Consider the following 13,573-nt stretch of genomic DNA (forward strand, 5'->3'; position numbering starts at 1 on the left):
GACGGAAAGCGTGAAATTTAAATTAATGCTGGTTAGGAATGGTGTTGGGAATCCGAGGCGGACGGCTCGCGCTACCAATATTTGCAACCCCGTGTCGTCGCGACCGGAAGGGGGGACCTTCCAGAGGAATAATCCGTGGATCCGCCACTAGATTCCGACTATTCCAAAACCTAACCAGCTTTGATGACTAAATAAATACTAATAATTTGGGTATAGTTCCGAAAGGTTCCCTAACAAAACACTACTAAAATCTAGACCACCCACGCTAACTTCTCCCGGTCCACCCTGCTCGAAAGCTGCCACAACGACTCTTGTGTGCACAACCTCCGGTCACCGCCTGAAAACCTAGCAGGAACCATCCTACCAGAACCTGTCCGGAAGAATTCCGGATGGTAGGAGGCTCCTATTGTTTTGAGCTAAAGGCTAGAGGTCGGCGCAGCTGGCTATAGCGTTCGCGGCAACAGACGGATAACGCGCGCCAAATTCAAAACTGTAGCGGCACTCGCCGCAATCTTCAGCCTCCTCTATAGGAGCATATAAGTTTATTAACGAAAGATTCTTGAATTTCCCGCTTAACCTAATATTGCACAGTCTTTCACTAATTGGTGTAAAACCTATTACTGATTCAGTAATATTTTTCTTCACCGCATATCCTACCCCTCCATAATATCTGCCATCGTCCGTACCACTATAATAAATTGCATATTCTTTGGTATTAATTTTCCCAACCAGTGGCCATCTGGTTTCCTGCAATGCAACTATGTCTAAATTATACCTACTTAATTCCTTGTCTAAAATATCACACCCACCAGGCATCGCTAGTGTTCTGATGTTCCAGGTACCCAGTCTCAAATCCTTTGTGTACGTAGCTTGGTCTTTGCCTTCAGTTCCAGTCCAGTTTCCGAGGCTCCATTTAAACGTTTCGTAGTAACATTTGTTTTTTCCAGAGTGGGTTGTTGGCCCAACGTCCAACCCCCAACCTGGAGGACCAGGAGTTTGTGTAGAGTCTTCTTCTCCTATGACAGTCGCTTTCACCACAGCTTCCAGACCCTGTCCTGGCCCTGGTTCTTTATCAGGGTACCTTCCCCTAGCCTTGCGGGAGCCAACCCTATCGTACAAGGCAGTACGGGCAGTGCTTATTTACTGGCGGCACTTTCTCGCCATGACACAACATTGTCATTGGGATTTGTGGTTTTTGTATCAGCATATTACACTTTATTTGTTTTCTTATCCTTGTACATAGTTTTCATATTTTTCATCACATGCATTTGATTACTCTGTAACCTGAATTTGAAATATTCCATTATTATGAAAAATGTGATTATTTTAATGCAAGTATTACATTATTGTAAAATTTGTGTGACTATTAGTCATTAGGAATGAATTAAAAAATTAGCTTTAAGGAATTTTCATTTTTATTTTTCACTTTAAATGAGCGTAATCTAAAAAAAACTAAATTTATATCTGCATTCAAAGGGTTAATTCAAGCTCAGATCATGTGAGCGCTTGTAAAGGTTAACTTTTTCTATTTATAATACATACATATGTATTTACCTATATACAGAGTGGCCTCTGGATAATGCTTAAGTACCATTAAAATAAATATATACTATTTGAAGACATCTAACGATGTATTGTTGTTGGTACTCACATCTCCTGTGAATGGTCTGGTTATACAGCAGACAGTAGAGTCGAGTACACCGGACACCACAAACCGAGGTATCTTGGACCTGTCCCTCACATTCTGCAAGGACTCTGGAGTAATGGAGAACCGGACGGGAGTAGGAACAGCTTTCTCACATTGATTGGGCTACAATTATAGAGGAGTGGACCTGAATATATTGAACTTAATAAATTGATCTTTCATTACATTATTCATAAATCTACTTTTATTAATCTGAGTTGAAGGAGTTAAAAATATCTACTCAGTAATAGAATAGATGTAAAAACCAAATAAAGTAATTACCATATTATACAATATTACACACAACAAATTTCTAAACAAATAAAGATATCAGTTTGTATCATTAACATCAAACCAAATTGATAACATAAGGTATGATCCAGTTAACCAAAAATAAGTAACAGGCATGCATTAAATGTAAATTTAGTTTAGTACTCTTTACTTCAATAAATAGATTATCTATACTTTAAAAATGTTCTAAATGAAATTTTATACACCATCTAAAAAAAACCATGTTAAACAGCATACCTTGTACTCAACTATGAACTCAGCTTTTTTTGTCAAATCCTTAGCAAGAAAGCTGCGCTTGAGCGTACACTGTAGAACATATTGGATGTTGATGAAGACACCATGGTATGTTTCAAACAGTGTTTTATTAGGCCTCGGGTGAAGCGGAGCTTCAAAAGGGACTTCGGTTTTCCCTGAAGGCATCTTACCAGGAGCTGCTACTTCTAAAGAGCATTGGACTAGTTGGATCGGCTGAAAAAAGTTGTTTCTTTTAAACAAACTATTTATTAAAATTCAACTATTTAAATATAAACTTGGTGTAAGTGATTTAAAACATTTCATTGTGACACTAATTCAAGACCTGTCACCACTCCATCACTTCAAAGAAAAATTATTACATCTAAAGCTATCTGAAAATAGTCAACATATCCCAATTCAAACATAAAACTTCCTTACTAAACCTATCTAAAACTAAAATTATCTACCTTCAAAGATGACAAAATCAATTTCACCATTTTCTTACCTCTTCCTAATGCTGGGAACTATCTAAGGAAATGAATTATTCATTTAGTTGTTCCTAACAATTGATTCATTTTTCTTTGATTTGATTAAATTGTTTGTGACATCATTGTATGATGAATCCTATTTTCATTGCAATGAAACCAAACAAGAATATGTAAGATTTTTCAAATGAACTTTTAAATAATTTGATTACTTTTAACTATTTTATCTCTTGTTATTAGTTTATTTTAATGTGTCTTATTATATTATTTTAAATTAATAATTAGCTTATTAACTGCATTATTAATTTTTAGTGAGTCACTATTAAAACCCAATTAGCAATTCAAACAATCCCTTAACTACTAAACAATCTAGTCAGTCTAGTGTTTATCAGTGCTTCTCTCGTGTAGACACTTTTCCACGCTTAGACTCCCCATTGTTATTTTCATGTTTACAAGTGATTGGTGTACAGCTGGTTACTGACTGTATTTGTCTTCCAAAAAAACATTCACTGCTTTCTAGCAAAGATTTCTTGTATTATTAGCACTAACACACGGTCGAATAAGTGTTGCAGCCTGGTAGCCACTTTGGTAACCACATCAAAAGCACATGTTCACAACCAGAATTGGTAGCATGTCTTATCTCAGTTATTTTAATGCCATTTACAAACTGCAAAATTATTGATAAAATACAAACTCACTAATAACGATTTTAAATGGTGTAAAAATAAAAATGGTGTTTTTTACACCATTAAATTAAATGGTGTTTAAAATAAAGAAACAAAACCCCTACTGTAATGAGGTAATTCAAAAATCATCTTAAAATATATTAGGCTATATTCATAATATTATTTACTAAAAGTAATAATTTCATTTATATATTAATAAACTTATATTTAGAGAGCGATATATCTCCAATTACTAATTAATTATAATCGTGGCAAAATGTCTTTATTTGAAGTGAATTAAAACCCTTTTAAACATTGCTCACATCAACTGATCAGGTTAGCTACGTTGTTCTTGCAAAACACAATCAATTTGAGCAGGTGGAGTAACATGCTGAACACCTTACAGAGTGACCATCACGTTTTTCTGTTGCCTTCTAAGGTACTTCAGGGATAAGTGGCTGACTTATGCAATAGCCAACTGGTAGTGCCAGATCATGGCAGGTGCAGCTAAAACTCAGTGGTATGTAATAGTGAGTTGAAAGGAAATATGGTACAGTAAATTTTCCTGTTTCTTACAGGCCAATTTCTGAGTTTATAATGGGCAAGTTTAAAACTCAAACTACCCTTAAGGAAATTTAGAGCATGGTGGTGCCATATGCACCTCTTTCTTCTTTTACAAAGGAAGGGAAAAAAAGAAGAAAGCTCTAACAGCTAATTGGTCATCTCTTAATGGGTTATATATTGTCTGGAAAATAGTATGCAGGCTTAGGTCCCAAATATCTCTGCATGTATTACCTAGTCTAAAAGAAATAAAAAAACATAATAGAAGCCATTGGAGATACAGTAACGCCTGGTTGATAGATGAAGGTCCCACTCATGTGCAATGGTACATTAAAATGTTATGTATTTATGAAAAAATTGGTTTTCTCTGACAAGTAAAACAATTTTAATCACAACTACTTATTATCAGTGCTAATATTGCTACTATTCACATGATATGACTAACTTGTCTGATAATTTTAACTACTTAACATTTATGTCTTTGCTGTTTGTGTTATTATAGCAATCACCGGTACTTTGGGATTATACCGACCACACCCAGACATGGATCGTTATTTGACATTTTGCTTCTACTGATTACTAGATTAGCGTAAAACAATATTTCGTCAATATAAAACAGGAATTGTCTTATCGCAAACCCCTCCCCTTCCTCAGACAGAGGTCAAAGTCGAGCGGTATAGTAGATAACGTGATTGCAGAGTCGCGTCGCTTTGTTGTAGGTCTACTTCCGTGTTTTACCTCTACATTTCTCCAAACACAAAAATTCAACAAAAACAAACATTGCCAAACTAAAACTAAACTCTTTATTGAAAAAACACTCAAAACTTGTTTTTATTCTTGATTACATTCTGCCACCCAAAATGCGAGTGCCTCCGGCCATCGAAGGTGCTGCCGAAGCCCGCGCTGATGTCAACAAAAGAAAAACATCCCTCGAGATAGTACCTATCAGTAAAATATCAAATTCTAGAGGGGCTGATCAGATATAAATTGAATTGTAATGGAAAGGCAATTATGTACCGTGCAAATCATGTGATGCCGCGCGGCCTGCCGTAATCGGGATTCTCGAGAAAGATAAGATAACAGCGACAATAATACCGATCACAATACCTGGAAATGCTTGTAATTTTGTAATTATAGAGTTGTTTTTTCGTTGTATAATGTTTGTTTCTATAAATTTATATTTTTGTGTTCTTCATACTGGTGTGGTCGGTATAATCCCAAAGTACCCAATCACCTGTCTTTAGTTGGTTGGTTTTAGTAAATTATTACTGTTTTTCAGTGAGAAGGCCTAATCCATTCATATAATTTTTGGTTTGTTTGGGTATAGGTAAAATAACAATAAAATATTATCCTCAGATCATATGTTGCATCTCTATTTATATCGCTTGTATAGCTAAAACACAAGCGGTTTTAGAATACTATTCTTATAGCCATGTATCTTCTTGTTAGCTAATTGAGATTGACATGGGTAATAGACTAAACAAGATTTATAGTAAAAGGTGTACAATTATCTACCAAATTTATAACCTATAATTTACAGATGAGATTAATTGACAGTAAAAAAAATATATATATAAAATGAATATTTAAATACCTTTACGGAATTATAAAATGCTTCAAAAATTCCAACATTTTTTGGGCTTAGTTGCAAATTAACTGTTCCTTCTAAATTCAACGTGATTCCATCGTGCTTGATGTCTGTTGGTGAGTTGAAAACAACAACTCCTGTGATGAATTCCTAAAAAAATTACAATTTTAGAAACATATTAAAATGGTACCCTTTTTTGTAGAATATTGAGAAAAAATTGCACTTAAGTATTTTAAACTAATTGGAAATTTTCTGTATCGTAGTCTTCCTAAGATTGAGATGTGAATGTAAGCTTGCTCTTGTTAGCTGTAATAAATACATTGTAAAAGTTGAGAATAGTATTCTGAACAATATCAAATCCTCTAAGGCCAATGTTAACAACACTAAGGTGAATACCTTCCTATTTCTAATAACAGTTTATACTCAATAGCACCTGATTCTCCAAGAAAAATATTGCTTTATTTGCATAGCATTTCTGTTCTGTATCAAACTGTTGTTAGTGCTACTGATGTTCAAAAGAAATCTGAATGCCTGGATATTCACAAAAGTACTGAATTAGATGACACTTTTTCAAGGATATTTAATTACTGGGTGCCTGTGCTTGCTGTACACTTGGCTACCCTTTTGAATACACTGTTGATGGTGGAAATCTTCCCCACAGGTTTAAAGAAGTGATTTGTTGTCCCAATCCTCAAGAAAGGTGATCAAGGTAATTTTATGAACTACAGGTTAATTGCGATTATCGTGGACTCTTGCGAATGCCAGCAGTCTCAAATCCTCTCCAGTTTCAAAAACATATTTAGTCTGCTTTCATCAATTCTAGCCAAGAAGAACAGTGAAGAACATTTTCATTATTAAAATTTTCATGCACATTCTTATATGTATATTCTACCAAATACATCAGATCAGACATATGTCTTTTAATAAAGTACAAGTTTTATATTGTCAGTGCTTGAATACACCTCAGACATTTGTTTTCATATCAAATTACAGTAAAACCTCCATTATCGGAAATTATAGGAGTTGAAAACATTTACCAAAGCTTACGATAATATGAGGTTATGTTAACCCTTTGACTGATCAACAATTTTTTAGTTTTTTTTCCAAAATTGATATGATTTTTTAGCAGGGTTATCCCCTTAATTGATAGGCTAAAATTAGCTTTTTTGTAGTGTTTTATTAGATAATTTGTAGCTTTATTATGTAATATAATAGAAACTTGAAAGTAGTTTTGTTCTTTAGACATTTAAATGGCCTATTAGGAAAAAATATTAAAAAATCCAAAAAAATTACTTAAAAATATTTTTTATATTTTTTGTTTTGTTTTTATTTATAAAAAAATTTTTTTTTCTTACTTTGTCAGTAGTAAACTATAATAATTTTTTGAAATTTCTTATTGACAGTAATTTATTCTAAAAGTACGTATTATTGTCAACAAATCCAGAAAATTTGAAGCATATAAGTTAAAAAATGCATGACTTATTGGTAAAATAATAAAAATTTACTTATGTGAATTTGAGGCAATCTGTTTGGAAATCTGGAGTCAAACACATTGAATGTTCTATATTAATCAAATTTGTTTGTGAATCCTGTCTTAAAAATACACTTTATTGTCAAAGCACAACACTAATAAAAAAGTTATTATTTACAATATTTACAGTTTTTTTAGTTTTTATAATTTCAGTGGCAAACATGCTTGCCGAGGCATTCAGCATGTACACTAAGACCACACACACCTTACACACACTGTCCGAGACCTCCGCTTCTTTCCTTCAGGATGATTGTCACCTGAACAGGTTCGGCACAGTTTTTCCTTCTTCTCAGGTAATTTCCTGAGTCCGAAACCAACTGATGGACCACCCCGGAGATTTTGCGGGATTTGCTTACTTGCAAGCCATTCCGAAGAAAGATCTCCTATCACTTCTTTCATGAACTTTCAGCCCTCTTCAGTTGGCCTTGTGTTGTATTTAACTTATTATTATAAATATTATAATAATAAGTTATTAAGTTAGTTATAGTATATTATAGTTATTAATAATAAGTTATAAACGTACTATAATAAATTTATAATGCAACAACGATATATCATTGCATATCAATTTCCGCCCGAAACATCAACAACGATATATCGTTGTGTATCACTTTTCGGTAAATTCACTCACAACGATAAATCGTTGCGTATCATTCAAAGGGTTAATACGAAGAACTTCCATGAAACGTAGGTACAATGTTCTGGGAGAGTTTCTTTTTCTTATAACTAGACTGAGTTTTGAAGATAGAAGGCACAAGAAAAATCAGAAAGATGGTCTTTTTGCAGCAATTACAGAATTTATTGACTATTTCATTCAAAACTGTCAACATGTAAGAATAAGTACAAAATTTATATAATACCTAAAACATCAGCCAAATTTGGCCTAAAGATCATGGCAATGAGAGATGCAAGAACACTGATTTATGAATGCTTATATGCAAAAACAAATTATGACACTATAAAAAAGGCTAAATGACATAGAAATACAGCTAGTGAAACCAACTCAGTCAGTGCTAAGGTTGGTAAAACCTATAGAGGGTAGTTATATAAATTATATTACCAATAACTAGGTGTTGTCAATTAAATTGACAAAAGATATAAAGAAAAAGAATCTTTCACATATAGGCACTTTAAAAAAAAACGAAGTAGACGGTTGAATTTCTACCCAGTAAAGATCAAGATATTTATAATCATTATACAGCTTCGAAGAGGATGTGACTTTAATGTTGTTTTTATCAAAAGGAAAAAAAGGTGAAATAATTGAATGGGTCCCTCGAACAACGTTGTAACTGACAAAAGTTAAATTTTTTCAGGAAGTGAAAAAAAACTTTTCTGGTTGGGATATTTTCTGTGGAGATGAAGTTATTTTGATGTAAAACTATTCAATTGTATAAAATAACAACTATATAACAAATATTAACTTTAAATGTATTGCGTAACTTGAGTTGTAAGTGGATTTACATCCAAATTTTATGGAACAACGTTGTAACTAACGTCAGTTTACAACGTTGTTCTTCGGACAAGTCACAGTTTAAATATGGGCTTTGAAAAGATGAAACTAGAGTTCAGATAAACAGTACTTTATTGTTATGTAATACTTAAGTAAGACACAATTGATATGTATTTATAAAAAAGGACTTTACAGTATTTCATTGTTCATTTTACTAAAATATTCAATCATGTAAAATTTTACATTTTATTCATGTAAACTATATTGGTTATTTCCACCGCAATATTCTCGTAAAATGGAACATACTCTTGAGGTTATGTACCTGCACATATCCAGTAAGTCTTTTTTCTTAGCAGCTTTGATTGGTAAGGTGCCTTCATATAACCGTGGGAATTGTTGAACTACAACTGGAGGATATCTACGCACCTCCTTCTTTGAAGACCTCTTCTTCTGTGAAGTGCTCGTCTTTGATGTATTTACATCATCTCGTTCTCTGATTATTTTGGATAATACATGACCATACCATGGCTGTAAGACATTGTGAGCCGTCCTGCCGCGCAAAGTAGTTGGGTCGTCTGCAGTCATTTGATACCAAACATGGTTTGTAATATTGAACTTATTTGTGGCCAAGCTATTCAACACAATGTCTGTGTTTTTAAAGTCCTCAGTGTTCATAAGACAAACAGTAAAAGGGTGATTTGAATTTGCATGAGCTATTATTTCAACCCATTGGAAGGGGACATAAACGTGCTTGCCTTTTTTTTTGCCTTTTCTATCAAAGCAAATCTCGATCGCATGGGAAGAAGCTATGACCTGTAGTCATGAATTTTTGTTCAACGGTAGTAAAAGAAATGATTGGTCACCAGGTGCTGCATTACACCGATCAATCTCCAGTTATTGTTTTGGCCGATGCAGCGGTCTGACCAAAGCTTCAGTGTACGGGTTTGGCCTGGTTTGAGCTTTTTGAAAGTTGAGTTCAATATACTTTAAAATACATGATGCTATTTCCGCTGATCCCCGTTTGCCTACAGTTTCATTCCATAAAAACATACAAGCTTCATTCTTGCCCATGTCGTGTACTGCTAAATTGTAGCAAGAGAGCTGTCGTTGATAAAATACATTGTTGTGTGTGAGATTAGGGCAAAACAAAACCTGCTGAAGGTCTACACACAAAAACTACATCGGTAGGATTTTGTTGAGCATCTACCTTGTCTTTATCCAGAGCCTTGTAAGCAGCATCTGCCCTAAAATGATGTATTTTACTTTCAGCCTCTATTTTCTTTCTTTCGTTTTCATTTTTACACTCTGCAAGTTGAATGTATAGGCGATCACAATAGGCACATGTATCGGACCTTGGCAGACCAAATCGTAATTTAAAATCACTGTTTAAAAATGTCACGGTATAAGTGAAGTTTTACATTGTTCTCTGGATGCTGAATGCGAAAAAGTTCCCACATTTTTGTAACATTCAATGACGGATCCAAACATTTTGATTGGCTGTCTCTCCGTGAATAGTGATTTTCCATATATGGGAATGAGAGAATATGCTGTTTTATAAGCTCCTTGGTCTCTTCAGAAACATGTCCATGTTTACCATGGGACCCACGGCAATCAGATAAGGGCTTATTAAATTTGATTTTGTCTACAAGCATCTGGATACAACGAGGAGTGATTTTAAAAATGTGGCACATTGCTTTTTGACAAATGTGAATGTTACTATCTGTTCTGGGGAGATAATACTCAACAGTACAATGCCTCTTGGAAATATCTTCACTCACCGTATGGCGATTGATATCAACTACCTTGATACACGAGTTGGCAAGGGAATGCAGTCTGGCTGTTGTAACTCAATCCATGAAAGTTCTTGAAGTGTTGTAGGATTTCCTCATGATTAAGTTGACCACATTGGAACTTGCAGCTGCATTGTCTACCCTGTAATGCAAACAAAGTGTATTAATATAGGTGCCTTTTCAATTTATTATTTTTGTTATAATTAAATTATTGTTACAATTATTGAGCAAATCAGAAGAGTAGTTTGGAGATATACGTGATGTATGGTGTTGAACAGAGCAATAGATTCAGATTTTTAATCGGCTTCAATCAAACACAAAAGGTTAATTTAAATTTCAATTAATTAAAAAATGCATTGGAATCTTAGTTTAGTTATTATTATTAGTTTTAAAAAAACATAGTGTTTGTGAAGACGTGTTTATACCAGGTTGTTTTTTTATATAAAGTATTAAGTGTAGATACAACGTTGTTCTGCTTACCATTTCAGGTGGCAATTTTCCAGGAACGGGCTTCTTCCTCTTGGAAATGTAGGGGTTCCCAGCATCCCTGGCTCTTTTGCGGTTGGTGTCTTTCCATTGATTAATCTTCATTTTGCGTTTTCTTCCCTTATTTCAAACGATTTTGAACGCGGGGTGGTGAAATGACAACGCCAGGTTCGGACGACATCATGCTAGATACAACGTTGTTCTGAGCCGCGGATGGCAGTTTCCCGCCAATTCGATCAGCCGTTCAGGGCTGCCAGGGCGGTTTTATTCAAAACAAAATTTACCACACGATGCAGAATGATAGTTACAACGTTGTTCCGCGAAAAAGTAATTTTCATAAAAAGTTGTCAGTTACCAACGTTGTTCGAGGGACCCATTCAATTATTTCAAGAATGTATGGCTACAGTATAATAAGAGGCCACCACCACAATAGAATCATATTTATGATTATCTAAACTATAGAAACAAAAATGTTGACACGAATTACGTTATATAAAAACTATCTATGTTGCGTATCTATAAAATGTAACAAACAAAACAGTTTAACATTTAGTTACTTTTTACTGATTTAAGGATATACTATGATTCTGTTGTAATCTGTTACCAGCTGATCTACTCTTGGTAATAGCATCATGCTACGCAATATGAGCTTGAATTTAAGTACTATCTCGAAGGAAGTTTTTCTTTTTTCACCATAATTGTGGGGTGGCATGAAGGCATCACTAAAGCCTGCACTGCAGGTTGGGGCATTTCTGATCGGTACTTTTCCGACCACATATCATTTGCCAGAACATCCAATGTGATTTGACGTCGGAGAAGATGAAAATCATAGATAAAAAGAAGCACAGTACACAAATATGTGGCAATTACATTTCAATCATTACAAAATTATTACAGTTATTTTTGATTTGCACCCCCTAAGGGTAGACTTTAATGCGGCCTACACTCTTTATTCAGTTGTTTTTATCAAATGGTTTGATTATTTTGTCCGAATGAATAATTTAATAATACAATTTATTTAACAACACATGTGATTCCTACTTATTACATACAGTCATTTGTCATGTAAACAATAAACAGCAAGAAGTAACTAATCTGTTGATAATTTGAAAATGACAATGAATATGAGGAAACTATGTGATAAATTCTAGATATACATGTGGGTTGGGCTATTGTCTTCACAGAAGGGTTGCTCACTGCTGTCCACGACATCTATAGATACTGTAATGTATTTCTAATGTGTAGGTCTAGGCCCTAGATGGATTTGTTATTTTGTAATGTTATTGTTAACTTTATTTTATTCAAAATTCTAATGTATTATTCTTGTTGTTAATGTATAATGTTTGTTTCATATGATTAATATTTAATATTGAATTTGAATAATACATCAAATAGTTCGATAGTAACAATAAAATAACAGTGTAGGCCAGGCCGCTTATTAAAGTCCCCCCCCCCAAAAAAAAAAACAATTTGCTCAGTTGGAAAAACACAAAATAAGTTTATAATAATACAATTTTGTGTGGCTACTTCGGCCACTACCTTGATTACCGTTATAAACTGTCAATAGTCTAAGGGTTTAAATACAATTTCTGAAGACATAATAGACTAGCCTACATAACCTATCCCTAAATTGATACAAACCCCTTCATGGTAGACTTTGTTGACCTTTTTCACTCGTATATCTAAAGTAGTAGTCATAGTTCTAGAATATAAAATCAATAATTGTTACATCCAGTATATATAATAAAATATTAGCGTTTTTAAACAGTTGTCACCCAATATTATTTTGTAAACAACATAACAGAACACAACATCACCAGAATCTCCACTCAAGACACTTGACAGTCCCACAGAATCGAATCCAGGTATATTTTTTTGTAGGTCAGTTGCATCCATGTTTATGAAACCTAATGCTTCACAACCAAGGGTGGTGGTGTGTAGTCCATACATTGATCACTATCATGTCAGATTTTATTTCATACATGTACGTACTGAGCACTAGTTTTACGAACCTATTAACTAACACACAAACAAAAAATATAATAATATTTTAGATTAATATGGAAACAATAATATATGTGAATAAAATGTTTATCCTGGTCTACTTTTGTGGCATTCCAGTCATTCTGATGGTTTGGAGAGATGCTTAGGAAGAATTAAAAATTTCAACGTGGAACAGATCTCGTTACAATATTGAAAAAGAGTAGGAATGGGGCCGTTCTACAGGCATTCACACTCCTGATAACCCAACCAAAAGAGTACCATCATGTATTATAGTCCCCATTGGAAATGTCAAGTTGACTAGTAATAGAATATGAAGGACAGTGCACTTGAGAGTTATCTCTTTTATAAGAAAACACAACTTCAGCTGCTCTTCGTCTGCATAGATGGCAGGCTTCGTAATTCACGAAACCTAGATGGCACCAACAGGGACTTCTATGAAACCGTAATCAAAGCCAAAGTACGTTGCAAACATCCTCTAGATAGTTTTGAATTGTGAATGCTCCTTATCTGTTAAAAACATCAAAGTATAGAAGAGAATTTCAAAATCTGGCGTACGAGCATGATAGTGAAGTCAGGGCTAAGTCCATGTTTAGTTGTTTGTAAATTGAGATTCAGTTTTTAGCAGTGTTTATACATATCTGGTTAATATAAGAACTAATTCAAATAACGTGTTAATGACAACTTTTATTTCATTGCATATTCTTTCTTCCGCCGGATTACCGCAAATCAAGTAATCAGTATTCATCTGGTTCGTTTGTAATTTGGTCTTGGTAAAGTATATGAGTAATCTCAAATTAACGGTAA

The 13,573-nt window shown here is 34.0% G+C and overlaps 1 protein-coding gene across 1 annotated transcript in view; it reads right to left on the reverse strand.

Moving 5' to 3' along the window:
- The window catches only part of LOC124359392 (vacuolar protein sorting-associated protein 26C), a 28,240-nt gene extending 15,614 nt beyond the window's left edge, over positions 1–12,626 (reverse strand). Inside the window, exons 1-4 of the mRNA XM_046812098.1 lie at positions 12,407–12,626; positions 5,515–5,658; positions 2,213–2,443; positions 1,652–1,810 (exon numbers count right to left, since the gene is read on the reverse strand). Of these exons, the coding sequence (XP_046668054.1) occupies positions 1,652–1,810; positions 2,213–2,443; positions 5,515–5,658; positions 12,407–12,463 (591 nt within the window). The 5' untranslated portion in view covers positions 12,464–12,626. The remainder of the gene's footprint in view (positions 1–1,651; positions 1,811–2,212; positions 2,444–5,514; positions 5,659–12,406) is intronic.
- Between the last annotated feature and the right edge of the window lie 947 nt (positions 12,627–13,573).

Source organism: Homalodisca vitripennis, chromosome 1, assembly GCF_021130785.1.
Source record: "Homalodisca vitripennis isolate AUS2020 chromosome 1, UT_GWSS_2.1, whole genome shotgun sequence".
NCBI classification, from domain to species: domain Eukaryota; kingdom Metazoa; phylum Arthropoda; class Insecta; order Hemiptera; family Cicadellidae; genus Homalodisca; species Homalodisca vitripennis.